General features: G+C 63.2%; 1 protein-coding gene across 1 annotated transcript in view; it reads left to right on the top strand.

Annotated features, from left to right (window-relative positions):
- BNIP5 (BCL2 interacting protein 5) overlaps window positions 1-14,183 on the top strand; it is a 16,333-nt gene extending 2,150 nt beyond the window's left edge. The window contains exons 3-11 of the mRNA XM_084890817.1: window positions 856-920; window positions 1,190-1,448; window positions 2,384-2,512; window positions 3,372-3,433; window positions 3,717-3,957; window positions 8,761-8,892; window positions 9,829-9,893; window positions 11,212-11,454; window positions 13,462-14,183. Coding sequence (XP_084746943.1) covers window positions 856-920; window positions 1,190-1,448; window positions 2,384-2,512; window positions 3,372-3,433; window positions 3,717-3,957; window positions 8,761-8,892; window positions 9,829-9,893; window positions 11,212-11,454; window positions 13,462-13,497 — 1,232 coding nt within the window. The 3' untranslated portion in view covers window positions 13,498-14,183. The remainder of the gene's footprint in view (window positions 1-855; window positions 921-1,189; window positions 1,449-2,383; window positions 2,513-3,371; window positions 3,434-3,716; window positions 3,958-8,760; window positions 8,893-9,828; window positions 9,894-11,211; window positions 11,455-13,461) is intronic.
- Window positions 14,184-14,291: the final 108 nt, after the last annotated feature.

Here is a 14,291-nt window from a genome sequence, read left to right as displayed (position 1 = left end):
GGTTGTGCCAGATGTTTATTTCGCTTCTAACTGTTCCTCTCCCGAGAGGGAATCGGCAGGTAGACAGAGCCCGGGAGTAAAAGCTAAGCAGGGTTTCTAAAAGAGAGCGAAGTGAGGGGGAGCAGGGGTCGGGAGGGGGAGGAGAGAAAGAGTCTGTGGACCCCCTAGGGCCAGCTGGCAGCAGCAGGGCCACTGTGGGCGCGCTGTCCTTGCAGAGGGGCTGGGGCCGCAAAGACCACCCTTGATATTGCTTGTGGCTCCTCTGCAGAGACTGGGTAGTAGATGCATCAACTCGGCAGGCTGTCTGACTTGTGGGCTGGATGGAATCTCTCCATCCTCCGACCCTACCTGGGGCCAGGCCGGCACCATTTCACCGTTTCCCCGGTGGTGTTTGGCAGGTTGGAAGGTCAGCCTTAGCCTTGGAAAGTATTTCCAAGCACAGCCCATCCCCTGGTGGCCTGACAGCCTTCTGAGGGCAGAGGAGCAGGGATGATGACCCACATTTCTCAGGGAGAGACCAAGGCCCAGAGAGGTTAGGAAATGTGCCCAAGGCCACACAGCTCACTCAACCCAGAGCGGGCATTCTCGGACCCGTGAGCTCTGAGACAGCGGGCACCGGTGAGCGTCTGAGGACTGAGGTCTCATGCCTGGGCCTGGCACCCTCCCCGGGCCTCCCGGCCGCGCTCAGAGGGAGCCGCCCTGGGCCGTGGTGCTCCCGGCAGGTCTGAGGGCTGAGGAGCTGTTTTGGGGCCCGTGGGACACAGGAGGCCCACGCTGGCCTCAGAGTCCGGCACAGTCAGCAGGAAGCCATCTCCATGCATCTAGAAAGATTCACCGTAACCCTCTCTCCTCCAGACGATACGATCATCCAGATGATAGTGCAGCTGCTCCAGGAAGTGGGAGACAAGTGGGATGAGGAGGTGAGGAGCCAGGAGAGGTGGAGGTCCCCGGGGGCTTGATGCTCCTCCCCCTCTTCCCTATCCTTCCCCTCCTCCTCTTCCTTACTCCCTCTTCCCTTTCTCCCCCTTCTCCCTCTCCCCCTTCCCCTCCTTCTACCTGCCCTACCTGCCCTCCCGGCCTCCCAGCACCCCCCCCCCCCATCTGGACCCTGTCGCCCCCGTGCCTGGGGACACCCTGTAGCCGTGGGTGCTATTGAGTTGCTTCTCAGGGAGTCTCCTCTCCCCTCAAGGTCAAGGAGTTTCTCCCGTGCCCCCTGCAACTTCAAAACGAGGGTCCACAAAACCCAGCCCCCGCCGCCAGGAAGAAATCCCAGGAGAGGAAGTCCAGCCTCAGGAGGTCCTCTTCTCACAAGAAGCCTGGCCCCGAGGAGCCGCGGAGAGCGGGGGCCGCAGACGCGCCCAGCCCCGAGCCCCGGCCGCCCAAACGGCCCAGCTTCCTGTACCTGTGCGTCGGCGGGGGCCACCGCGCCTCCATCTCCAGCAGCGTCGGTGAGCGGGTCACGGTCACCATCGCAACACGCGCGGCCTCCCCTCTGGAAGCTCGCCCAGGGCTGGCGCTGGCCATGGAGAGCAGCCAGCTCCGCTGGCCTTTGCCCTTCCCCGAGCAGCGTGGGGAGGAGAGGGACAGGGCGGGAGGAGAGGGGTGTCAGCGGCCACCTACCCGCCCGGGCAGCCCGGCGAAGCCCCCACGGGGAATTGTGTTCAGGGGCCCGCATGGTCCTCACCCCTGCACCCCCACTTCCGCACCCTGGCCGCGGGGGCCTGTGCAGGACGGAGGAGCTGGGAGGGGGAGGCCTGGGCTCTGAACTGTGCCTCCCATACCGTTCTCCATCTCCGTGCCTCGGCCTCGGCGCCTGTAAAACTCTGAGCCCTCGGCCATTCTCACCTTCATTTCACGGACGGGGGAACTGAACCTCAGGGAGGTAAAACAGTGTTCAAGGTCACGGCCCATCCGTGATGGAGCCAGAGACAGAGGGAGAAGGAGACAGAGACAGAGGGAGAAGGAGACAGAGACAGAGGGAGAAGGACCTCCTGGGTGTCTGTGGGGAGCCGCCGAGCAGGTGGCTCTGCAGGGGAATTCATTCTAAAAAGGAGGGGCAATGTTTTGAACCACAGAGTGGGTTTCCCTGCAGGGGATCCCGGCCAGAGTGCTGACTCATTCTACGCACTGACCCTCCAACCAGTGGGTCAAGCCGAGCTGGGGAGGGGGGGGGGTCGCTGGGGGAGGGAGGCGAGGGAGCAGAGCCCAGGAAGCCAGGTGCTCACGTGCAAGGCCCTGCCAGCAGCTTCCCTCCCCCCTCACTCCGGGCTCACTCCGCCGTGGTCCTGCCGCAGAGCGTGCGGTGGAGGCTCTGTAGCGTCTGTGCAGCAGGGAACAACCTCGAACCAACAAAACACACTCGCCTTTTCATTCTGCTCCTCAGACTCGGAAGAACCTGAAGTCCAAGAGGCCGAGTCTGCGGAGTGTGGGGGTCCGAGCCCCTTCGAGCTTTCCCCCCACGCCCACGCCGGAAGCCGGGAGCCCGGAGAGGATGACAAAGCCTCGGAGTGCAGTGAGTACCTGCCTTTCCCCCGGTCCCTTCTAAACGCCTCTTCCACTGCAGAGGAGAAGCTGCACCAGAGAGGCAGCCCCTGCCCCCCGCCCCCGAGGTCTGAGCCTCCGTGTGGAACGCCCTCCTCGGGGGGCGGCCATGGCGCTTCGAGCTGGGCAGACGGTGTGACCCAGGGCCTGGGTTTGAATGTGGGCTCTGACCTCTTCCAGCCGCATCAACCTGGACAAGTTGCTTCTTCTCTGGCCTCAGTTTCCTCATCAGTGTAATGGGGACAGTTATAGTACCGCCCGCACAGAGCTGTCGGACGCACTGAAGGAGCGGGTGCCGAGGCAGTGGTGAGGGCAGCTAGTAAACGTCAGCTGCCATTTGCTGTGATCGCGGTTGTGAGGCTGTTGGGAGCCGCAGAAGCAGAGGACGGGAAGGGGAAGGGCCACAGGAGGAAGCTCAGCCATTGGCAGCTGCCCCCTGGATTGTTACTGTCTCGTCACTGGGGGGGCCGAGCTTAGAACCAGAATCCTGTCAGTTCTGGTGCTGAGATCCTCCCGCCCCCTCTGCCCTGTTTGCTTTTCACAGAAAGTGCCTGGAAGGGGGTGTGGAGGGCCCAGGGCCATTTCCGTTCTCCTCACACCTGGCGGCACCGCTAGGTCCCCCCTGGGGAACGATCACCCCTGTGTCCCCTGAAACTGCTCTGCCCTCGGCCCCGCCCGAGGGGCTGCGAGTCCCCGAGGGTCGGCTGGGACAGCCGCAATGCAAGCTCCTCAGCAGCCAGGAGACCCCGGGTCACCCTCCCGGGCCTCAGGAGATGAAGACTGACCCGCACTCTGCGCGGAGTGTAAGCAGCCGCTCTGCTCTTTTTTAGAAGAATTTGTCCAGAAGATCATCGCCCTCCTCCAAGAGGCAGAGGGGCAGGAGGCAGAGAAGGTGAGGAGGCCGTCCCCTGCCTGGACCCTGGCCCTCAGCACGGACCGGCCCGGCTGGCACCATGGCTCCCCGGCCCCCCCCCCCCCCCCCCCCCCGGCTCTGCCTCCCGCCACAGCCCTGCTCGGCCCGCCTTCCCCCTGCAGGCGCCCTCTCCCGCCCCTGAGCACCTGACTCCTCTCTCGGAGCCACACGCCCGCTGGTCCGCAGCGGGTCTCTCTCCCAGCTCCCTTGCAGTTTCCTGAGTCAGGGCCTGACCGGTCTCTCTCCTCGGTCTCACCGGCAGCACCCCCAGGTCCCGGAGCCAGGGGCGGCCTCAGGAAGCCCGGCCCCGCCCCGCAGGAAGAAGTCCCAGGAGAAGAAGTCGAGCTTCCGAAAAGCCTTTTCCCATAGGAAGCACAGCTCCAAGGAGCCCAAGGGGGCGGCGGCTGCGGGTGCGGCCAGCCCAGAGCCCCGGCGGCCCAGGCGGCCCACCTACCTGGGCCTGTGCGTGGGGGGCCACCGGCCCTCCGTCTCCAGCAGCGTCGGTGAGTGGGCCGCTGCCGTCATGGGTCAGTCCTGACGTCTGCTCTCTGCTCTGAACAGAGTGGGGAGGTGCGGGAGGACCTGGGGAAGAGAGGGGGGCGGGTTGCTGGCAGGACCCACCACTCCCCACACCTCCCGCGTCCCACACACGCACCCCAGCATCTGAGAGCAGAGGTGGCCGGAGAGCAGTGCCTCTGTGCACCGGGCAAGGGCGCCCGCATCACCGGGCAGCTCAGGCCCAAGCACCTGCCGAGGTCTGAGGGAGGAGGACACGCCCGGGGCTGGGGTCTGAGGGAGGAGGACACGCCCGGGGCTGGGGTCTGAGGGAGGAGGACACACCGGGGCTGGGGTCTGAGGGAGGAGGACACACCGGGGCTGGGGTCTGAGGGAGGAGGACACACCGGGGCTGGGGTCTGATGGAGGAGGACACACCGGGGCTGGGTCTGATGGAGGAGGACACACCGGGGCTGGGTCTGAGGGAGGAGGACACACCGGGGCTGGGTCTGAGGGAGGAGGACATGCCCGGGGCTGGGGTCTGATGGAGGAGGACACACCGGGGCTGGGTCTGAGGGAGGAGGACACGCCCGGGGCTGGGGTCTGAGGGAGGAGGACACGCCCGGGGCTGGGGTCTGAGGGAGGAGGACACGCCCGGGGCTGGGGTCTGAGGGAGGAGGACACACCGGGGCTGGGGTCTGAGGGAGGAGGACACACCGGGGCTGGGGTCTGAGGGAGGAGGACACACTGGGGCTGGGGTCTGAGGGAGGAGGACATGCCCGGGGCTGGGGTCTGATGGAGGAGGACACGCCCGGGGCTGGGTCTGAGGGAGGAGGACATGCCCGGGGCTGGGGTCTGAGGGAGGAGGACACGCCCGGGGCTGGGGTCTGAGGGAGGAGGACACACCGGGGCTGGGGTCTGAGGGAGGAGGACACGCCCGGGGCTGGGTCTGAGGGAGGAGGACATGCCCGGGGCTGGGTCTGAGGGAGGAGGACACACCGGGGCTGGGGTCTGAGGGAGGAGGACACACCGGGGCTGGGGTCTGATGGAGGAGGACACGCCCGGGGCTGGGGTCTGATGGAGGAGGACACACTGGGGCTGGGGTCTGAGGGAGGAGGACACACCGGGGCTGGGGTCTGAGGGAGGAGGACACGCCCGGGGCTGGGGTCTGAGGGAGGAGGACACACCGGGGCTGGGGTCTGAGGGAGGAGGACATGCCCGGGGCTGGGGTCTGATGGAGGAGGACACACCGGGGCTGGGTCTGATGGAGGAGGACACACCGGGGCTGGGGTCTGAGGGAGGAGGACATGCCCGGGGCTGGGTCTGAGGGAGGAGGACATGCCCGGGGCTGGGGTCTGATGGAGGAGGACACACCGGGGCTGGGTCTGAGGGAGGAGGACACGCCCGGGGCTGGGTCTGATGGAGGAGGACACACTGGGGCTGGGGTCTGATGGAGGAGGACACACCGGGGCTGGGTCTGAGGGAGGAGGACACACCGGGGCTGGGTCTGAGGGAGGAGGACATGCCCGGGGCTGGGGTCTGAGGGAGGAAGACACACCCGGGGCTGGGTCTGAGGGAGGAGGACACGCCCGGGGTGGGGGTCTGAGGGAGGAGGACACACCGGGGTTGGGGTCTGAGGGAGGAGGACACACCGGGGCTGGGGTCTGATGGAGGAAGACACACCCGGGGCTGGGTCTGAGGGAGGAGGACACGCCCGGGGTGGGGGTCTGAGGGAGGAGGACACACCGGGGTTGGGGTCTGAGGGAGGAGGACACACCGGGGCTGGGTCTGAGGGAGGAGGACATGCCCGGGGCTGGGGTCTGAGGGAGGAGGACACACCGGGGCTGGGTCTGATGGAGGAGGACACACTGGGGCTGGGGTCTGATGGAGGAGGACACACCCGGGGCTGGGTCTGAGGGAGGAGGACACGCCCGGGGCTGGGGTCTGAGGGAGGAGGACACACCGGGGTTGGGGTCTGAGGGAGGAGGACACACCGGGGTTGGGGTCTGATGGAGGAGGACACACCGGGGCTGGGGTCTGAGGGAGGAGGACACACCGGGGCTGGGTCTGATGGAGGAGGACACACCGGGGCTGGGGTCTGAGGGAGGAGGACATGCCCGGGGCTGGGTCTGAGGGAGGAGGACACGCCCGGGGCTGGGGTCTGAGGGAGGAGGACACACCGGGGTTGGGGTCTGAGGGAGGAGGACACACCGGGGTTGGGGTCTGATGGAGGAGGACACACCGGGGCTGGGGTCTGAGGGAGGAGGACACACCGGGGCTGGGTCTGATGGAGGAGGACACACTGGGGCTGGGGTCTGAGGGAGGAGGACACACCGGGGCTGGGGTCTGAGGGAGGAGGACACACCCGGGGCTGGGTCTGAGGGAGGAGGACACGCCCGGGGCTGGGGTCTGAGGGAGGAGGACACACCGGGGTTGGGGTCTGAGGGAGGAGGACACACCGGGGTTGGGGTCTGATGGAGGAGGACACACCGGGGCTGGGGTCTGAGGGAGGAGGACACACCGGGGCTGGGTCTGATGGAGGAGGACACACTGGGGCTGGGGTCTGAGGGAGGAGGACACACCGGGGCTGGGGTCTGAGGGAGGAGGACAAGCCCGGGGCTGGGGTCTGAGGGAGGAGGACAAGCCCGGGGCTGGGGTCTGAGGGAGGAGGACAAGCCCGGGGCTGGGGTCTGAGGGAGGAGGACACACCGGGGCTGGGGTCTGAGGGAGGAGGACATGCCCGGGGCTGGGGTCTGATGGAGGAGGACACACCGGGGCTGGGTCTGATGGAGGAGGACACACCGGGGCTGGGGTCTGATGGAGGAGGACACACCGGGGCTGGGGTCTGAGGGAGGAGGACACACCGGGGTTGGGGTCTGAGGGAGGAGGACATGCCCGGGGCTGGGGTCTGATGGAGGAGGACACACCGGGGCTGGGTCTGAGGGAGGAGGACACGCCCGGGGCTGGGTCTGAGGGAGGAGGACATGCCCGGGGCTGGGTCTGAGGGAGGAGGACACGCCCGGGGCTGGGGTCTGAGGGAGGAGGACACACCGGGGCTGGGTCTGATGGAGGAGGACACACCGGGGCTGGGTCTGAGGGAGGAGGACACACTGGGGTTGGGGTCTGATGGAGGAGGACACACCCGGGGCTGGGTCTGAGGGAGGAGGACACGCCCGGGGCTGGGGTCTGAGGGAGGAGGACACACCGGGGTTGGGGTCTGATGGAGGAGGACACACCGGGGCTGGGTCTGATGGAGGAGGACACACTGGGGCTGGGGTCTGATGGAGGAGGACACACCCGGGGCTGGGTCTGAGGGAGGAGGACATGCCCGGGGCTGGGGTCTGATGGAGGAGGACACACCGGGGCTGGGTCTGAGGGAGGAGGACACACCGGGGCTGGGGTCTGAGGGAGGAGGACATGCCCGGGGCTGGGGTCTGATGGAGGAGGACACACTGGGGCTGGGGTCTGAGGAAGGAGGACACACCGGGGCTGGGGTCTGAGGGAGGAGGACAAGCCCGGGGCTGGGGTCTGAGGGAGGAGGACACACCGGGGCTGGGGTCTGAGGGAGGAGGACATGCCCGGGGCTGGGGTCTGAGGGAGGAAGACACACCCGGGGCTGGGGTCTGAGGGAGGAGGACACACCGGGGCTGGGGTCTGAGGGAGGAGGACACACCGGGGCTGGGGTCTGAGGGAGGAGGACATGCCCGGGGCTGGGGTCTGATGGAGGAGGACACACCGGGGCTGGGTCTGATGGAGGAGGACACACCGGGGCTGGGGTCTGAGGGAGGAGGACACACCGGGGTTGGGGTCTGAGGGAGGAGGACATGCCCGGGGCTGGGGTCTGATGGAGGAGGACACACCGGGGCTGGGTCTGAGGGAGGAGGACACGCCCGGGGCTGGGTCTGAGGGAGGAGGACATGCCCGGGGCTGGGGTCTGAGGGAGGAGGACACGCCCGGGGCTGGGGTCTGAGGGAGGAGGACACACCGGGGCTGGGTCTGATGGAGGAGGACACACCGGGGCTGGGTCTGAGGGAGGAGGACACACCGGGGCTGGGTCTGAGGGAGGAGGACATGCCCGGGGCTGGGGTCTGAGGGAGGAAGACACACCCGGGGCTGGGTCTGAGGGAGGAGGACACGCCCGGGGTTGGGGTCTGAGGGAGGAGGACACACCGGGGTTGGGGTCTGAGGGAGGAGGACACACCGGGGTTGGGGTCTGATGGAGGAGGACACACCGGGGCTGGGTCTGATGGAGGAGGACACACTGGGGCTGGGGTCTGATGGAGGAGGACACACCGGGGCTGGGTCTGAGGGAGGAGGACACACCGGGGCTGGGGTCTGATGGAGGAGGACACACTGGGGCTGGGGTCTGAGGGAGGAGGACACACCCGGGGCTGGCTTTGGCCGCTCCGGGTGTGAGGGCCGCTGCACGCAGTGACTCCCTGGCCGCTGGAGGGACACTCCCTGCCTTGCACACACAGTGTCTCATTTAACCAGCTCACAGCTGCGGCCAGTCTTACCACTCCCACTGGGCGGGTGGAGACAGCGAGGTCCCCAGGCTGAGGACTGCAGGGTTACAGGGAAAGAGTTCCCCGGTGGGACCTGTTGGCAGGCCTCTTGCTTCCCTCCCCGGCAGAGAGGAGGCCGAGGGGGTGTGGGCGAAAGAAAGATCTCAGGAGAGGGCAGGTAGAGTGCCCCAGGGGCAGGGCTCAGCCGGAGCCGGACAGCAGGGCCCCCTCCTGCCGTCAGCCCGGGCGCGGTGGCCTGACGGGGGCTCGGGGCACGCACACTCACACCAGCTCCTTTTGCCGCAGATCCGGAGGATTCTGAGTTCCAGGAGTCCTCGCCTGCGGAAGGCGGACGAGTTGGATCCTCAGAATCACCCTCCCAGGCCGGAAGCCACGAGCCAGAAGGGAGACCTCTGCCGGACGGAGCGTGTGACTCTAGTTAGTACCACCCGCCCTCACCTGGGTCCGTGCCCGGGGACTTACCAGGCTGAGCCCAGCGCGGGGACCAGAGGGCAGCTGGCGAATACCCAGGAGACCGGGAGGCAGGGGGGTAGGGCAGCCCCGGCCGGGGCAGCGTTGGAGACTGAGAGCCTTCTTCAGGCAGAGGACACCAGTCCGTTCCGAGGGATAGAACGTCACCCCACCCCACCCCACCCCTTCCCACCCCTCTCCACCCCACCCCACTGGTTTGCTCCAAGGTTTCATTAATTCCTAGCTTGCTGCATGTCCCATAGGGAGAGGTGTACTGGCAAGCAGGCCAGGCAGGGGTGGAGGGGTGTCAAAAAGGGAAGTCCGAGCTGCAGCCTTTGCAGATCTCTGTGGTGTAAACATCCCCACTGCCAGCGGCTGGTAACCAGGGCCCACACCCTCCCCGGCCATGTGCAATGAGCCCTCGGTCTGAGCAGGCCTGCGCACCGCTGCTTACAGCCCGGCCCGTGGGGACGTTCCCGCTCCATCCGTAGCCAGGAAGTCCCTCCCCCTTTCTGGTCCCGGCTCCCATTCCTGAGCCTCTGCTCCGGAACCTGGGTGCGGACATGGGTGCGGGACATGGGTGCGGGACATGGGTGCGGGACATGGGTGCGGGACATGGGTGCGGGACATGGGTGAGGGCATGGGTGCGGGACATGGGTGAGGGACATGGGTGAGGGACATGGGTGCGGGACATCGGAGGGCCCAGCTTCCGTACCTGTCAAGTGGCTGCAGTGAAGTGGCAGCCCAATCCCGTCTATTCCATGAAGCACCGGCCCAGCTCGCAGGCCCAGGCTGGCTCGGGGAAGACGCTCCCTGCCCTTCACCGCCCACCTGTGCCGGGTCAGACACGGGGTCTGTGAGCCACGTGTGACCCAGGACGTGCCCACTCTGCTTGTCTTCCAGAGGAGCTGGTCATCCAGCAGCTGGTGGCGCTCCTCCCCGCAGTGGACCGCCATTTGGGGGAGCAGGTAAGAGCACTCAGTCCCCCCCCACACCCTCCCGCACACACTCCCCGGGGCCTCATCAACCCATGGCTGAGACCTGAGCTCACCCCACCTCTGTGTCTGGGTGACCTGGGGCGTGTCCCTTACCCTCTCTGAGCCTCACTTTCCTCTTTTGAAAACTGGGGGATAAATACCTACTTAGCAAAGTTTAGTGCATGTACAGAAAGCGCCACACACGTAGCATACGAGATACAGTTAGTTTAAAATAATAGAAAGCTCGTGGGGCTCCCTGCCAGCCCGGACCACCCCCGCCAAGTCCCCCCCGAAGCTCAGCTCAAGTCCCATCTCCCGGGAACCTCCTCCGAGTCTGGAGGGCCTTGCCTGGGGAAGTCCTAGCGGCCCCTCAGCACCTGTATGACCTCCAGTTCAGGCTGTCAGAGTCCCTGCCCTGCTAGACACCCGCTATGGATGGTTCCCTGCCCCCCGTCTCCTGGGAGACACACACCGATCGCCATCGGGGCTCACTGGGCGGGAGCAGGCCCAGATGAGTGAGTTGTGTGCTGGCGGCCTGTAGACACTGACCTCACCGCGCAGCCTGGCCCACCGCCCTCGGCCAGACCGGCATCCCTTAGCCCGAGGACTGGCCCCAGAGCCATGGTGCCACCCACGTGGTAGGTTAGAATGGACACCCTCCACCTCTCCGGGAGCAGTCCAATGGCTGATGGGAGCCGGTGGCCACACGTCCCAGCCCCTCGCTCGGGTGGGCTGGGGCAGAACTTGGAGGAGCTGGTTTCTTGAGTGCCCGAGGGGCCTGCTGGGCTGCTCTCCCATCAGTCCCCAGCTCTTCATTTCCCATCAGTGTTTCCCCGGTCACTTCCCGCGTAAGAGAAAGACCTTGTCTCTGTGAGGTCTCCGGGGAACTCAACCTGAGACGTGTAGGCAGTAAGAGGAGGAAGCTTAGGGTGGAAATTAAAATTCATCAACGTCTAGGCCGACACACCATTTTCATAAACCACCTCATCAACCCTCCCCCAATCAGGGCGGGGCGTCAGCCTCCCATTTTCCACAGACAAGCAGAGGCTCCGAGAGCTCACAGCCGTAGGTGCGGTTACACAGCGCTGTCCGGGCCCAAACACTGTCCCCCCCGCCCCCCGTGGTCCTGCTGTTTGCAGCTGGACCTTGCAGGCAGTCTGAGCGGCTGTGGGAGGCGGGGGAACAGAACCCGGAGCTTCTCCCAGGGACAATGAGGCGGCCGCCTGGCTGCAGGGAGTGGAGGGGAGGCCGTGGGTGGGAGGGCCGCCTGCCAGCAGCACTGATGGCCCGCCTTCCTTTCTGCTTCCAGATCAGGCGACACCCCAGCCTTAAGAAGTTTCTCTACCAGCTCCCCGACTCGTCCCTCCGAAAGCTGGCGGGCACCCTGCACAGACGGAGCGCCTGCTGCCCCGCGCTCCGCAGGGGCCTCGAGGAGAGGCGCTACCAGGTTGCCTTCAACTTGGTCAACAGGTTTGCTGGCAGCAACGGTCACACCACCCTCAGACTGATGGGCCTGCGCTACCCCCAGCGCCCGCACACCGAGGCCCCGCAGGTGAGACAGGGCGATGTGGCGCAAGTGACGGAAAGACTGACAAGGTCGGGGTCATGACAGGATCTGCTTTCTGTCCCCTCCCTCCCTCCCTAGTTCAGGACTTTTGGGGTCCAGCTGAAATGCCACCTCCTTGCGGAGGCCTCTGAGACAGGTCTACACCACCGTGACCTTTTTCTTTCCCCAAACCCTCGTTCGTTTTACTTGATAATTGGCATCTTCTTTATTTGGCCCCGGTCTCTAACTGTGTGCATTTCCATACTTTTGTTAAAGGAATTCATCTTTTTAAAAAAAAATTTTAATGTATATTTTTGTTGATTTCAGAGAGGGAGAGAGAGAAACATCAATGATGAGAATCATTGACCTGCTGCCTCCTGCACACCCCTTATTGGGGATTGAACCCACAATCTGGGCAGGTACCCCTGACTGGAATTGAACCCAGGACCTTCAGTCCTTGGGCCAACGCTCTACCCACTGAGCTAAACCAGCTAGGGCTTTAAATATGTTTTTATTGACTTTAGAGAGAGAGGAAGGGAGAGATAGAAACATTGATGAGAAAGAAACATCGATGATCAGCTGCCTTCTGCACATCCCTGATCATGTGCCCTGCCTGGGAATCAAATGGCGACTTGGTGCCTGGGACAACACTCAGCCAACTGAGCCACACCGGCCGGGCCACTTTCATGCTTTTTGATGTCAGCATGGGATATGGACCTGGCTGCTCTCTTAGCTTACCCTCTTACTATCGCACGGGTTTTGCTGCGTGGCTTCCCAATCTGAGTCGATCATGAAATTGAAATAACAACGCAGGGTAGGATTGCATATCAGAAAGCGGCTGGAGGACTGCGGGCCTGGAGGCGCTCCTTCGCCCGCCTGGGTCCTCAATTAGCAGCCTCTCCCCTGCCCCACGCTCACTCTCCCGATTGCCTCATGCTTCCCCCTCCCCCAAGACGCTGAGATTTCCATTTAGAAATACGTAACACTCACTGCTGATTTTTTAAAGTCTGAGTTTTCACGTGTATTCTGGAAGATTCAGATAAAGTTTCCCTAATCTTTTCAAATCCACTTACGTAACCTGCTTACAAACGCTGGACCCGGATCAGTAGAGCAGAAGCTACTGAATGAGGGTGTGACTTTAAAGGAAAGAAGTGTTTGTTGGTGTTGGACACACAGAACCAGAACTTCTACATCCTGATGGTCCCTCCCCGCCCACATGCACGCTCCCCGCACCCCCCACCCCCCAGAAACCTGAGTGTCATAGCGATGTTGTCCCCATCACCCAGACACTCTGTCTTCCTCTCCTGGAATTAATTACCCTCGGAAGCCATGTGCTACGTCTTCCAAGCTACAGATATTTGCAGCTTGTTATTCAAATGCTCTGCCCAACATTGGCTTGTTCTCCCGGTGAGAACTCCTTGTGACTTCACACCTCTCCTTTCCCAGCCTTACCGTCTTCTCCCAGGAATGGGGATATTACAGATCATTTGCCCTCTAAGATGGCCTGGGTGATAGTTTATAGAGCGACCTGAGATCTTTGTGGAAGATGTTAGAAACATCAGCTCTGACATCCTCAGAAGCCCGAATTCCATCCTCTGGTTTTATCATTCGTTCACTCATTCATTCATCCACTTATCCATTCAACCAGTAGGTGGTGTGCAAGGTGTGTGAGGGCCTGTGGAAGATTCTGCTAGTGGAAAAGGCAGTCTGGTCCCAGCTGACAAAGTTAAATATCAATTAAATGCCAAATTAGTGGTAACTGAGGCCGATAAAGCAAGTTGGCTCGGGGAGACTTCCTGGAGGTGGCAGGCAGTGATTTTTACCTTCGAGGACGGAGAGGCTGGGGATGGGGAGAAAGGGCCAGGAGGACATGTGGGCAGAAGGTACTGTGTGAACAGAGACCCCGAGGGGAGCTGGTGTGGTGCGTTGATGAGTTAAGGGACGTCTATTGTTATCAGAGCGGAACCCACAATAACTGGGCTCTGGCTACACGTATGTTCTTTTTCTCCACAGAACTTCCCAAGTCCCAACCCCCTAAGTCCAGATTGAAAGCTGTGCCTTGCACTCAGGTGCCCTTGAACTAGTCAAGCAGTCGGTGGCTTTACAGAAGACCCTGAAGATGCTCCAGGATTGTCCCACTCCGCTGCTTCCCAGACATGACTGCAGACAGAGGACAGCCCCCCCCCGCCCTCCCGTCCTCACATCGCCCTGGGCTTCAGACTGAGAACGAGAGGCAGACACACCGCGCTGGGAGAAACAGCGCTGGACTGGGAGCTAGGAGACACTTCAAACTTGCTGCAAGGCCCCGCACGTCCCTGACCTCACAGACCTTGGGTTCCGGGTGGAGGTGGCCCACTGTGTCCCTTCTGGTTCTGGGTTCTGAGACCTGTCTAAAGAGGGGTGGTGAGTGCTTTTCCGCTGCGGCTAAACGTAGCCTCTCCACTGAGCTGGAGGCACTCGCCAAGGGAATGAATGAATGAGCGAATGAATGAATGAATGAATGGACAAAAAGGCAGAGAACGCCTAAGATCCAGGCAGCTTGTCGGGCATTCCTGGAGGCCTTGCTCCTCAGCTGGAATTGTACAACCAGCAGTTCTGTCTCTATGCTTTGGGGGGGTTTGGGGGGAAGATGGGGGAGCCACCTTGACAAGCACCGGACTGGAGTCTGCATTCTGGGGACAACCCTGGTGCCGACTTGTGCCCCGAGTGTCTCCCAGTTTTCACTTTCATTTGAGTTACCAAGTCCTTAATCTTATTGTTATTATATATATATATATATATATATATATATATATATATATATATTTTTTTTTTTTTTCCCCCGACATGTATTTTATTGATCC

This window comes from Pipistrellus hanaki (assembly GCF_964339955.1).
Source record: "Pipistrellus hanaki genome assembly, chromosome: 7".
Lineage (NCBI taxonomy): Eukaryota > Metazoa > Chordata > Mammalia > Chiroptera > Vespertilionidae > Pipistrellus > Pipistrellus hanaki.
This window is presented reverse-complemented; position numbering and strand designations above follow the sequence as displayed.